The 14,412-nt window shown below is 42.9% G+C and overlaps 1 protein-coding gene across 3 annotated transcripts in view; it reads left to right on the top strand.

The window, feature by feature from the left end:
- The window catches only part of ntng2b (netrin g2b), a 109,369-nt gene that overhangs the window by 70,934 nt on the left and 24,023 nt on the right, over positions 1–14,412 (top strand). For all 3 annotated transcript variants that reach the window (XM_078550003.1, XM_078550002.1, XM_078550001.1), the window contains exons 4-5: positions 6,449–6,621; positions 12,435–12,461. In XM_078550003.1, the coding sequence (XP_078406129.1) occupies positions 6,449–6,621; positions 12,435–12,461 (200 nt within the window). The remainder of the gene's footprint in view (positions 1–6,448; positions 6,622–12,434; positions 12,462–14,412) is intronic.

Genomic DNA, 14,412 nt, shown 5'->3' with positions numbered 1-14,412 from the left:
TTTTTTTAAAATAAAAAGTAAAGAAAAAAATCAAGGACAAATAAAGGGCTTTCAGGCCATTGTGGCTGATTTTTCCAGTAACTTATCCAGCTGAGCACCATCAGTTGCATTTTGATGGCCTCTAACATGATTCCACCACATTAACTGGAAGCTCAGTCCAAACACTTATCACCATTTGAGCAAAAGCAATTGATCTAAGATCTATCTTAAATTAATGTCGTCTCAAAGTAAGACCTTTCCGCAAAAGCTGCGAATTTACCAGCGGTGATTTTTAATGAAATAATCTCAAACTACTTTAAACATGCTTCATCAAATCTTGACTTGTATCCAGCCTGTTCTGGCGTTTGGAACCTTGACAATATCTGAAGTTTGACTGGAATCCAAGCGGTAGGTGAATTCCATAGACCAATGTGAATCTGCTTTAACAGGACTGACCAGAGACGTAAGTTAAATGCCCAGGTAATCAACAGTTTAGGCTGGATGTACATTTCAACCACACTGAGTGTCGGCCCAATTGGTTGCATTGTTCCCTTGAAGTCAAAATGTTGTAGGTTTGATCCTCACCAGAGGATTTCAGTACATCATCTAGACTGATGGGCCAGTGCAGCACTGAGGCACTCTCTTTGGGTTAAGATATTAATCCAAGTCACTGCCTGCCTGTCACAGTGGTTCAAGCAGATGTTTTTAAATTTATTCTTTCATGGGATGTGGGCGTTGCTGGCAAGGCCAGGATTTGTTGCCCATCTCCAATCGCCCTTGAACTGAGTGGCTTGTGAGGTAATTTCAGAGAAAAGTTAAGAGTCAACTACATTGCTGTGGGTCTGGAGTCACCAGACCAGTTAAGGATGGCAGATTTCCTTCCCTAAAGGACATTAGTGAATAAGATGGATTTTTACGACAATCAATGGCAGTTTCATGGTCACCATCACTGAGACTAACTTCCAATTCCAGATCTATTAACTGAATTTGAATTCCACTAGCTACCATGGTGGGACCTGAACCCTTGTCCCCAGAGCATTACCCTGGGCCTCTGGATTACTTGTCCAGTGACATTACCAGTCCGCCACCATCTCCCATTATGAGGTGTTTACAATGACCAATGAAGCTAATAGGTAGATAGAGAGAAACGATTTCCTCCTTAGGACAGAATTTTACAACCCCCGCGGGCAGGTCTGCAGGTGGGGGGAGGTCCATAAAATTCTGTGACACCATCTCCCCCCATGGTAAGAAGTCCATGAATGTAGAATAACTCTGTCTACACTTATGCTTCTGTGAAAGAGTTAATTGCTGAGGATAGATTTAACCTCATTCACTGTTTCATCTTTTGAGTATAGCTGGTAGGTCAAAGACTAGAAGACCAGCAATAGATGATAGACTGAACTGAAGACCACAAATGTTGGTGCACTGCACATTCATGAGCTGTGAATGAGAATGGGTTGCCAGAGCTCAGAAGTCAGCCACCCATATCCTGTTCAGAGGAATCCTGCTGTTCACTAAATTACAACTTGTGAAGTTTGAACTTTACTTGCAAGGCTCTGTACCCTTCTTTGCCACCCCTGAAAAAAAGTGTCTCCTTTGCTGGTGAGGTCGGGAGACACAAGAGGCGGATCTCATAGAGACAACAGAATTCATGTGGAATCACACATGTTTTGCTTTCCCTCTGCTGTTTGGTGGCACATCCTCTTCCACCAGCCCCACCAATTCAGTATGATGCACCATGACCCCCCTCCCCTGTCGGGCACAAAACCTGTGACCAGTCTCCAGCCACATTCTCAACAAAAGTGAACAGTCACCACAGCAACACGACGGCTGCAGAGACTGATCATGAAGACAACAGATGGCATCTCGATTCAAAAGATCCAACACTCCCAGGAGATGCCAAATGGCGCCATTCTAATTGTGCAGATGGAAAAATGGTTGGCTGATGTAAATAGGCAGCAGCAAGTGTGGCTCAGGTGCAAAATTTGAATATCTTGTGAGGTATGTTTCCATAAAAAGAACTTGAAAAGAACAATCTGCTTACACTTTGTGTAAACTAATTTGGTGTCTGTGAGGCAATTTTGCATAACTGGGAATATTAGTGTACCAGATGTGCACATTATAACTTCGCAAACTTCGTGAGTATTTGTTGGCATCAAAATGTGTCCAGATTAGAGTTGGCATTTTTATATTTTTTTTCATTCATGGCCTAAGGTTCCTGACTTGTGCTGGGTTAGACTCCCCTAGATGTGCAGACTACTCTTCAGAAGCTCAACCAACTGGTCATTTTTCATCAGTGAGTCTAAACAGGGGTTCGCGGCAGGCTATTTAACCATGACCGCCTTCGCAGCTGGGGTCGATCCATTTCTGAGCTAATTTCTACACTCTCCAGCTGAAGTTTACTGATTAGCACAGGGGTGCTGCGATCTACTCTAGCATTCCAGCTACAAACCAGGTTGGCCTCAGCTAATTCAACACTGAGTGGAGTTCAAACCGGGGAGGGGGACTTGCCTGGACTATACAGCTCAGTACCACACTTGATAGTGTATCCACCAGGGAACTAGGAACAGTAGTTACAAACCTGATACCATCAATTTATATTTACTGTAGCGTCCACGTCCAATAGTGGTCTTCAGAAATTATGATGTGTTTTGATAAGGTAAACAAGGAAAACTTATTTCTGCTGATAATTGGTAGCCAGAGGCCATAGATACAAGATCATCACTGAAAGAATGAGGGCAGGGATTGTGAGAAAATGATTTTATGCAAAGGGCCATTAGGATGTGGAGCACTCAGCCTGGGAAAAGAGCATGGAATGGAACTAAGTGGGACTTTCAGTAGCTAGGCCAAACACACAACAGACCAAATTGCCTCCTCCTATCCTGTAAATTTCCAGGATTCTAAATGTATAATTGAGTGTAGCAACATCACCGAGTAGACTAGACAAATTCAAGGGCAGGATTTTCCCTGCTGGTCTCTGAACCTCACTGTCAGGCTGAAATGGGGGTCAGAAGCTCGCACGGGGCGGGAGACAGTGACTATCCCTGGCACGGCAAAGTAATGGCCAGAGGGCAGGCTCACCATCCAGTTGAGGACGGCGGGCAGGCTCTTGAAGTTGGAGAGCCAATCAGAAAACTTCTGGCTTGAAGGAGCGAGTGCTTCAAAATGGAGACACCGTCACTCCAGCTTCTCTAAAATTTAAACTTTAAAAAATGGGTTTTGCAGGGAAGTGACTACTGTGGGGAGGGGGTCGAGGACTCCTTTACAGTGAGGCCTACGCTGCTGCATCACCAAGGCAGGCAGGGAGGGCCACTAGGCTGCTAGGAGGCCGTCTTCAGGCATCTTTACTGTCCCCGCTGCCTGTAGGAGCCTGGAAGTTGGCTGGAAAATCCCAGTTGGCCTTTCTTAAGTGGCAAATGGCCCGGGGATGGGATGGATCTGGGAAACCGGCACACTGGCTGACTAGGGCTATTTTTTTTTAAGCTTCTGCCTGTCTCTGATGCTCTGGTGGAGCTTAAAAAATCAAACCTCAATTCTCTGAGATTTGGCTGACAGGATTTATCAAGCATTTTAACTCAGCCTCTTCCTCACTCTGCCGGCCTATTAGACTTTTTTTTGTGTTCAACAACAAGAAGTAAATTGTTCACACATTCAATCTCTGCTCAACCTGATGATGGGCATTTACTATTCTGAAGGAAGAAGGCTCCTGCTGCCACTAGATACTCTACTTGGGTTCAGGGTCATGAACCGCTCATGACCCCTGCAATCTGGAGAGTTCCTTTGTCTACCCAATCCCATAGACTGAAAGGTGTAACAGCCTTGATGGGTCACGTAGATAGTTTTGAAAAGTTTAAATAGATATTTCAATATAAAAGTGCACTTAAGAATTTGTAACAGAATGTAGATGGGAAAACTTTTTAATATAATAAATACCAAATCAAATATTATATAAAAACAAGGACATAATGTATTATTTTTAAATGGGCAACAAGTTTTGTCTCTCTCACTTTCCAGTTACCCTACCTTCTAATCCTTTTTCATCTGCACTTTATATTTGGTCTTAACTCTCTATGCAATGCCCCAGGAGATTGAAAAGAATTAAGCCCTTTCCCCACACTATCTTCCAACATAACTAGAATTCAGGAAAGGGTTGCTCATTTCTTACACGGGGAAACCGAGCCATGGCACTATTGGAAGAAAAGCACGGGAGGAAATTTCCTCGCGTACTGCCCTCAAACCAACACTACACTGGATTAAATAGTCATTTAATTCACTGCTGTTTGTGGGAAGCTGCTGTGTGAACATTGGTTGCTGTGTTTGCCTCCAATGATTGATCTTCAAAAGTGTTTCATTGGTTGTATAGTACTTTGGATATCTGGAAGCCATGAGAGGTGTTATATAAATGTCCAGCCCCAGGTTTAGCCACTAGGTGGAATATTTCAAGAGAGGCAGATTGAACATGATTCAGTGAAGTCCAATGCAAGCTCAAAGGACAACATCTTATCTTTCAACTCAGCACTCTATAGCCTCCTGGACTCAGCATCAATTTCAACAGCTTTAGATCATATCCTTTGCCTTCATCTTATTCTATGTGCTTTTTTCTTCTTTTTAGCTTTGCTGGGTTGGTCTTGTCTTGTTTCTTTCTTTGTCCCTTCATGTTGCATTCAGATGGTTGCTATGTAGCCATTAACAGCTACAGGCCATACCCAAATAGGAATAGCTAATAGCTGTATGTATTTGGACATACCTTTGTTTCATTATTATACCCATCTCTTTGGCTTTTGCATCATGAAATCTTTTGTTATTGCATCTGCCTGCCCCTCCCCCCACCCCCTTCCACTAGCTTAGGATCTCTTTCATCAGAGCTGAAGAAAAATAGAAATGTAGGTTCATCTTAACCTGAAACATTAACTCTGTTTCTTTCCACAGATGCTGCCCGATCTGCTGAGTTTTTCCAGCATTTTTTGTTTTTATTTCAGATTTTCAGCATCCTCAGTATTTTGCTTTTGTTGAGTCAGATGACTTATTTTGCATCTCCATTACCGTCTTGGCACCTCTCAAAGCAACACCAGCAAACATCTGGGAGATGTACACGACTAGAACAAAATTCACCACCTTTTAAAGTCTAAAAGTGAACTGGTGTATGTGATGAAGTGGGGCAGGAGTTGGGATTATGATTTGAATCCTGGAGGTTGTTTTTTTTTAATTATTCTTTTCATGGGATATGGGCATCGCTGGCTAGGCCAGCATTTTTATTGCCCATCCCTAATTGCTCTGGAGAAGGTGGTGGTGAACCGCCTTCTTAAACTGCTGCAGTCCATGTGGTGTAGGTACACCCACAGTGCTGTTAGGGAGGGAGTTCCAGGATTTTGACCCAGCGACAGTGAAGAAACGGCAATATATTTCCAAGTCAGGAATGATGTGTGGCTTGAAGGGGAACTTGTAAGTGGTGGCGTTCCCATGTGCCTGCTGCCCTTGTTCTTCTAGGGGATAGAGGTCACAGGTTTGGAGGTGCTGTCAAAGGAGCTTTGGTGAGTTGCTACAGTGCATCTTGTAGATGGTACACACTGTTGTCACTGTGCGTCGGTAGTGGAGGGAGTGAATGTTTAAGGTAGTGGATGGGCTGCCAATCAAACAGGCTGCTTTGTCCTGGATAGTGTCAAGCTTCTTAAGTATCGTTAGAGCTGCACTCATCCAGGCAGGTAGAGAGTATTCCGTCACAAAACCACATTTTGATAATCTTTAAAATGAATTACAACAGTGAATACATTTCCAAAACAAAGATAAAAACAGAGATAAAACAGAGATAATACATTTCCAAAGGTATTTCATTGGCTGTGAAGCACTTTGGGCTGTACTAAGTGTCTGAGTGTATATAAATGTAATCTCTTTTTTTCTTTTCTCTAATTAAAAAGATGAACAGTTGTTGCCTCTACATTAGGAAACAGAGTAGTGAGAAAAATGGACTTTTATTTTAAAAGAACCTGACTTCTTATGTCCCAGTTGTATTGCAGGAATTTTTGGACTGACCATTTAATGGACCATCTGGGGAACAACCTCCCTACTTTACCTGAAGGATTGATTGTGTCTGGTGGAGGGAGCGCATGAGAAAGGGAATGGGAAGAGAAGTCTGCCCAAATTGCTATTTAAATTATTTACTTTTTAAATAACTGTGCATCAATTAGAGGTTGATGAATACCAGAATCCATCAATACAGCTGGTAGTTTAATTCTGGGAAATGGCTGGTGGCTCTGAATCATGATGGCAGATGCTTTCATTTTAATTCGAGCTGCAGATCACAGTGCTGGAGTTCCCAAGGCAGACACAGCACACAACACTCTGGACCATTCCAACAATTGATCAGTTCTGCACAGGCAGAGCTCCCAATTCCAAATAACACTGGCGTCAGGGAGTAGTTGCCATTGCATTTCTTCTCTTGCTCTGTTATACTCTCTCCTTCTCATTCCAGGTGTAAATGCAACATGCATGCAAACAGCTGCCATTTCAAGGAAGGGAATCTGATGTGCGAGTGTGAACACAACACAACAGGCCAAGACTGTGGAAAGTGCAGGAAGAATTATAAAGCCAAATCGTGGCGACCAGGCAGCTACAATCCATACCCAATGGGAACAGCTAACAGCTGTATGTATACTATTCCTATCTTAAGAGTACAAATGTCACCTTATCATAATGGACCGGAAAAAAAAATTAATGGAAAGTACTGTGAATGAGCTGTCCTGTAGCTTTGCCACTGCTGGAAACAGGAATTATGTTAGTCTATTTCTAACCCTCTGAAGGCTCAAAGTTTGTTGAGCTTTCAAAACCTCTACAAGTCCCTCATTCAACTTCTGTAACCAGCTCATGACTCTGGTCAAAAATATCAACCTGAAGCTCAGGTCAAGAAGGGAAATAATTATTAGTGGAAAAGGGTTTGTCATCACCCAGAACTGGACATTTTCACCTCCTCTGGAGCTTCTTACATAAAATCACAGATTTGGCGGGGAGTTCACAGGAAGCCCTAAAAAGCGGCACAATTTGGCAAATTTCTTGCGTGGCAATGAGGAGTGTTCCAGAAACATGTAAAAACAAAAGAGCAGCTTCATTTACATTACGACAATTCAAAACCAGTTCTCAATCTTATTATTCAGTCAAATTCAGGCACAGAGGAGCTAATTGACAGATTTCTTATTGTTACAGCTGACTCCAGCCAAATACCTACCTCACATATGTGTAGACATCAAATTCATACTAATTATTTCAAACATTATGTGAGATCCAGCACCGGAAAGTACCCAGTTATCTAAAAGAAAGGAGGATCAGGGCAGTGTATATAATGGGAGGCTGATCGGCAGCCACCTGTTCCGTGCCACAAGTTAAAATTTAAAAAGTTAAATTTACCCCAATGTTCTGCCCAATTTTGGCCAAGGCTGGAGATAGGAATGTCCAGCCAATGCCTCTCACCTGTTGTCCCATGAAATCTGTGTGGGAGAGGAAAAAGTGCACATTTTAAAATCACGGATAAGGAAACATCTTCGGAACCAAATTTGCTACATCTGTAACCCATCATCTTTCAAACAAAGCTAAGGGCAGAGAAGTGAGCTTCAGAATTTGAAATTTTCCCATTGCCGTAGTGGACATTGTCAGCTCCATCCCAACTTTCCTAAGTTGCTTTAATTGAAACAGTAAAATAAATATACATGGCTTGGTGTCCACTTATGGAATCATTGAATGGTAACAGCAGAGAGGAGGGCATTCAGCCCATCGTGCCCCTGTTTGCTCTCTCTAAGAGCTATTCGCTGAATGCAAATGTAACACCCCTATTCAAGAAAGGAGGGAGATAGAAAGCAGAAAGCTCTAGGCCAGTTAGTCTAACATCTGTCATTGAGAAACTACTAGAATCCATTATTAAGGATGTAGTGGCAGGACATTTAGAAAACCAAAATGTAATCAGGCAGAGTCAACATGGTTTTGTGAAAAGGAAATAGTGTTTGACAAATTTATTAGAGTTCTTTGAGGATGTAACAAGCAGGGTGGATAAAAGGGAACCAGAAGATGTAGTGCATCTGGATTTTCAAAAGGCATTCAACAAGATGTCACATAAAAGGTACTGCACAAGATAAGGGTTCATGGTGTTGAGAGTGATATATTAGTTTGGATGGAGGATTGGCTAACTAACAAGAAACAGAGAGTAGGGATAAATGGGTCATTTTCAACTTGGCAAACTGTAACAAATGGAGTGCCACGGGGATCAGTGCTGGGGCATCAACTATTTACGATCTATATTAATAACTTGGATAAACTTGTATTGCAGCCAAATTTGCTGATGATACAATAATAGGTAGCTGTGAGGAGGATACAAAGAGTCTGCAAAAGTTATAGATAGTTTAAGTGAGTGGGCAAAACCTTGGCAGATTTAGGAAAATGTAGGGTTGTCCACTTTGGCAGGAAGAATAGAAAAGCAGATTATTATTTACATGGAGTGAGACCGCAAAATGCTGTGATAGAGAGGGATCTGGGTGTCCTCGGACATGAATTAGAAACTTTAGCGTGCAGGTACAGCAAGCAATTAGGAAGGCAAATGGGGGATGGGGTATAAAAGTAGAGATGTTTTGCTACAACTGTGGAAGGCATTGGTGAGGCTGAACCTAGAGTAGCGTACAGGTTGGTCTCAGAGAATGTTCACTAGGCTGATGCTGGGGTGGAGGGATTATCTTATGAGCATGTTGGGCCTATACTCATTGGAGTTTAGAAAATTGAAAGGTGATCTTATTGAAACATTTAAGATTCTGAGGGGAGGCAAAATATTGCGGATGCTGGAAATCTGAAACGAAAACAAAAAATGCTGGAAAAACTCAGCAGGTCTGACAGCATCTGTGGAGAGAGAGAGAGACAGAGATAATGTTTTGAGTCCGTATGACTCTTCTGCAGAACTGTCAGACCTGCTGAGTTTTTCCAGCATTTTTTGTTTTCGTTTAAGATTCTGAGGGGATTTGACAGGGTTGATGCTAAGAGGATGTTTCCCCTCATGGGGGAAGATGGAACTAGTGGTCACAGTTTAAAAATAAGGGGTCTCCCATTTAAGACTGAGATGGGGAGAAATTACTTCTCTCTGAAGGTTTATAATCTTTGGAATCCTCCTCCTCAGAGATCAGTGGACGCTGGGTCATTCAATTTATTCAAGGCTGAGTTAGATTTTTGATCAACAAGGGAGTTAAGGGTTATGGAGACAGGCAGGAAAGCAGAGCTATGGCCACAATCATATCAGCCATGATCTTATTGAATGGCAGAGCAGACATGAGAGGCTAACTGGCTTACTTCTGCTCCTATTTCTTACTTTCTTGTGTAGTCCCACTCCTCTGCCTTTTCCTCATAAGCCTGCAACCCTTTTCTCTTCAGATCGTTATCCAATTCCCTTGTGCTTTCACCACACTCTTGGGCAGTGCATTCCAGATCCTAACTACTCGCTGTGTAAAAAACCTTTTCCTCACGTCGTCTCTAGTTCTTAAACTGATGCCCTCTGGTTCTCAACCCTTCCGCCGCCAATGAGAACAGCTTCTCACTATCTACTCTGTCCAAACCCTCATGATTTTGAACAACTCTGTTGAATCTCCTTTTGGTCTTGATTCTACCCGTGAGGCATTTTGGATTTGTTTTTATTGTTTAAACGTACTTTATAAAAACAAATTGTCACCTGGTTAAATATGAAATAATGGCATTATTCTGTCAGTGGCAAGGTACCTTTTCTTTTAAAGAAATGGAACAATTTTGTCAAATTAGCTGCCCAGCATCATTCATTTTACTGTTAGCAGAGGATGCTGGAAATACACCAAAGGTCACTTATAGAGAGAAAAGGACAGGTAAAGCTTTGTCTTGGGAGATCCTTGGTCCAATGAAGGGATCTTAGCCTCAAAATCTATTTTATTTCTCAGATGCTGACAGGCCAGCTGTGAAATTCCAGGATTTTCTGCTTTTATTGCAGAGTTGCAATATTTGCAAGTCTTTTCTCAAATCATTTGTTGTACAAATATGACAATATTCCTCTACATGTCTGTGGAAAGTCCTGAGTAATGAGTTCATACTGTCAGCTGCCCAATGACTTATTGAATTAAACAGTCACACAGCGAAGATTTACTGACCTCTGGGGCTGCAGAAAGTATTACAATGCACCTCATGCCATTCATGATCTGGCAATATCTTGGATGCACTTTCTTTATTCAGAGAGACTTTGAATCAAAGACCCAAACAAGTTGTTAAAGACCATGTAGCTCCCTTTAAATTCCAGCTCAACTAAGCAGAGCTCAGAATTGGTACAGGCACCAAAAGGCACATTAATGAGGTCCTTAGGGAGCAGATCCTGGAGGCACATTAATGCAAGAACAGCAGTGAAACTCAGGAATATATGGGTGCTGGTTCAAAATGCTGATATTCCCTCCCTACACTACATGGATTGTGCTGCAGTTCAAGGCAATGGCTCACCACCAACTTCTCAAGGGCAGTTAGGGAGGGGCAATAAATGCTGGACTGGCCAGTGATGCCCACTTCCCATGAACTAATAAAGAAACATGAGAGGTTCCAGCCAGGAGGCTGCATCGCATCTGTTTCAGTTCATTCTGAGCGCAGTATAACTCCCACACATGTTGCAGGTGCCATAACTTTCTACATGTAATTTCTTTCTTGGGCAGTCCAGTCTGTGGAGCCCACTCTCTTCCAGTTGGCAACATAAGACCCTCAGGTGTGCTGCAAAGTGACCAGGTGTTTCTTCAATAGCACTCTACAGCTGACTGGTTAGTTAGCCCCTACCTTGAGGGGAACATGCCAAGTGAGTTTGGTGTTTTTGCAGCATTGGGATGATACATCTGCTAACACTAACCATCACTAGAAAAGTTCACACAGCTGAAGTTACTGGAAGCTGTTTTCTCTCCCTCACCAATTCTCAATAGGATAAACTCTTTGTTGGACTACAATTCCACAGACTTCAGTTGTCCTCCTGTACTTCACCCAGTCAGCTATTTTCATGTGTGTATCTGGGCCAGGTCCCAGTGACCTGGTGAATTATACAGGATATCAGAACTGATGCTGATCTCACCTAAAATTGCAGCAGACAGTTAAATCGCGAAAATTCTTTGGTCCTAACTGGACGACCTGCGGAGTTACTGGAGGAGCAAACATTCTGGGGTATATTTTTCATGGAAAGCTAATTGTATGGCTCAGGGGTTTATAGATGCTTCTTTTACAGTATTTAAAACTTAGATGGCTCATATCACCTGATGTTGGTAAGAATGACACAAAATATCTCAAATTTTGAATGCAAAAATGTATTACACGCCAGCTACTTGCCTTAAATATGTAAGGTGAAAATATGGATCGCACAGCAGTAACAATGTCTAAACTTTGGGAGATCGGGCAGAATTTTACAGCCCCATCGCGGTGGGGGTAGGGCCCTAAGATGTGGTAAGCCATTCAAAAATCCATTGACTTCGGCAGAACCGTAAATCCTGCCGGTGTAAAATTCCACCCTATGGAATGGAAATTGGCTATTGCCTATCCTGAGGTCCATGACCAGTGGCATGCCAACTGTGGCATGCCAACCAGGAGGACCAAGACCAGCCTGATATTGATCCTTGGGCCTCACTAACATCTCTTGGCAGCACCCATTGTGGAGCCCTGCTCCTCCGCAACTCCTGTCTCCGCAGGGATGGTCTTCTAAAAAAATTGCTAAAGTTTAAAATTGCTTGTTGGTGGCTGCAACTGCTTCAACAACTTATATTTACATAGCACCTTTAACGTAATCCACTGTCCCAAGATGCTCGTTATAAAACAACTGAGCCACATAAGCAGATATTAGAACAGGCAAACAAAAAGCTTGGTAGATTTTAAGGAGCGTTTTAAAAAAGGAAAGTGAAGTAGAGAGGTCGAGAGGTTTAAGGAAGGAATTCCAAAGCTTAGAGTTCCAGAACTCAATTCAAAACAATGGGGCTAAGATAGATATCAGGACCCCTCTGTAAGGGACCTAATGCTTGTTTTAGGGGGCCACCTATGGAGCCACCTTTACCAAGATGGCAGCATCCATAATATAGGCAGAAATCGGCTGTGGTGCATTGCATTCCATAATTTGTCCTTTCTGCCCTGGGGAAACGAGCACAAAGAGAATTAATTTCCATCTCTATATCTGGGGTGAACTACTGCCCTTCAAGCCGGTGATATCAAAAGGCAACAACACTTTTGCAAGTCAAAGAATGTGTACCTATTAATGTATATAAAACTACTCTGATGTGCAAACAACAACACGGGAGTTGGAGGGAGCTGCATTTTCCTCGGAGTGGAAACGTGCAATCCCCACTTTACACTGGCAAGCGGGTAGACATCAGCAACTGGAGGAAAACACAGAGCCTGTGCAAAGTGCAGCTCTGTCACTGTCTGTGTCCCTCTAAGATCTTCCTCTGATTCCCTTTCAGGTGTGGCAGCCAGTTCCGCCTACGGCAGTAAGTACAACCAGGGAGGGTCATCCCCACCTCTCTTCTTTCTCCTTCCTATTTACTGTACATCCTACATTCTTTTCAACATTTTCAAAAAAAATCATTTTGAACATCTTTTTTCTAAAAGAAATAACAAAACTGAATTTGTTCTGCTTTGTTTCACAGTCTGCATGTTTTTTTTTTCTGTCACTGTTTTGAAAAAAAAAGTTTTTCCACAGTTTTTAGCCTAAATCAATGTTTTAAAAAGGGGGGCGCTTGGAGAGTGAAAGTAATTCTTTGGAATGACAGATCCCTGCTCCAGATGCACTGACGTTTCAGAAACTCCTCAGTTTGCCTCATCTGTTTATTTTTCTAATGTATTTTAATTTATTTTCATTGGTTCCTACCCCATGTGGTCTGTGGACAGTTTCCCATGGGCTGTCCAGCCATGCTGGATTCAAAATACCCAGGTGGGGAACAGAGACATAACCATGGCTCCATTTAACATCAACGATTCCGATCGGACCCAGGTTACACAATGCTGAAGTAACAGGACAGACATCTGTTCCCACCACTGTCGCTGAGTGATCTGAGACAGTGTGAAACTCTCCCCACTTCGTATTGGGTGCTGATCTCAGTGATGGCAGCAGCAGGAGTGCTCGGATGCTCTTAGCCCATTCCCTGACTTGGGGGAAGGAAGTTAAGGGTTCATGGTTCTGTGCCTGAACACTATCCAGAGGCCCTTGGTCAGTGAGGTGTGCTGCTTGGGCATTGAAGAGGAGAGGACAGGGCAAGGTACCAAGATAGTGGCCTGCCCTTATGGAGCCATGGCCCAGCTGATGATTACATGTGGGGGAGGAAACCGGAGGACGTTTTTTCTGTTAATCAGAAGAGTGGCGGATTATTTTCTGTGGCGAATAACGACATAATTTACCATCCTCGATGTACTGTATTGTAAGGTATGATGCCTTCTTCCTCAACCAGTCAGGAATGGATTTGTTTAATAACTACCAGAAATAAAAACAGGAAATGCTGGAAAGTTGGAGTCGAGGTTGGAAAGTGAAACGTTAACTGTTTTAAGTGGGGCTCACGAATTTTTGGAGGGTTCCACTTCAATCACTAGGCTATGTTTCTCACCTAATATAAAAAAAATACAAAAACACTGTAAATCAAAAATAAAAACAGAACATGTTGGAAAGACAAAGGATGTCTGTCAGCATCCAGAAACAGAAAAGCTGGGTGACCATTTCAAGCAGACCTTTTGTCAGAATTGCTGTCCTTATAAACTGAACTGGACTAGCTATATAAATATGGTCTATGAGAGCAGGTCCGAGGCTAGGAATCCTGTGATGGGTAACTCACCTCCTGACTCCCAAAGCCTGTCCACCATCTACAACACACAAGTCAGGAATGTGATGGAGTACTCCCCACTTGCCTGAATGAGTGCAGCTCCAACAACACTCAAGAAGCTCAACACCATCCAGGACAAAGCAGCCTGCTTCATTGGCATCACATCCACAAACATTCACTCCCTCCACTTCCTATGCACAGTAGCAGCAGTGAGCACCATCTACAAGGTGCACTACAGGAATTCACCAAGGCTCCTTAGACAGCACCTTCCAAACCCACAACCACTACCATCTAGAAGGACAAGAGCAGCAGATAGATGGGAATACCACCACCTGGAAGTTCCCTCCAAGTCACTTACCATCCTGACTTGGAAATATATCGTCGTTCCTTCACTGTCACTGGGTCAAAATCCTGGAACTCCCTCCCTAACAGCACTGTGGGTGTACTTACACCACATGGACTGCAGCAGTTCAAGAAGGCAGCTCACCACCACCTTCTCAAGGGCAATTCGGGATGGGCAATAAATGCTGGCCCAGCCAGCAAAGCGCACATCCCGTGAATGAATTTTTAAAAAATTAAATGAGAAGGGCCTTAATTCAAATTGCTCACCACGTTGTTTCTCTCTGTT

This window comes from Cetorhinus maximus, chromosome 10, assembly GCF_964194155.1.
Source record: "Cetorhinus maximus chromosome 10, sCetMax3.hap1.1, whole genome shotgun sequence".
NCBI lineage: Eukaryota > Metazoa > Chordata > Chondrichthyes > Lamniformes > Cetorhinidae > Cetorhinus > Cetorhinus maximus.
Note: the sequence above shows the minus strand (reverse complement) of the source record. Positions and strands in the feature narration are given on the sequence as shown.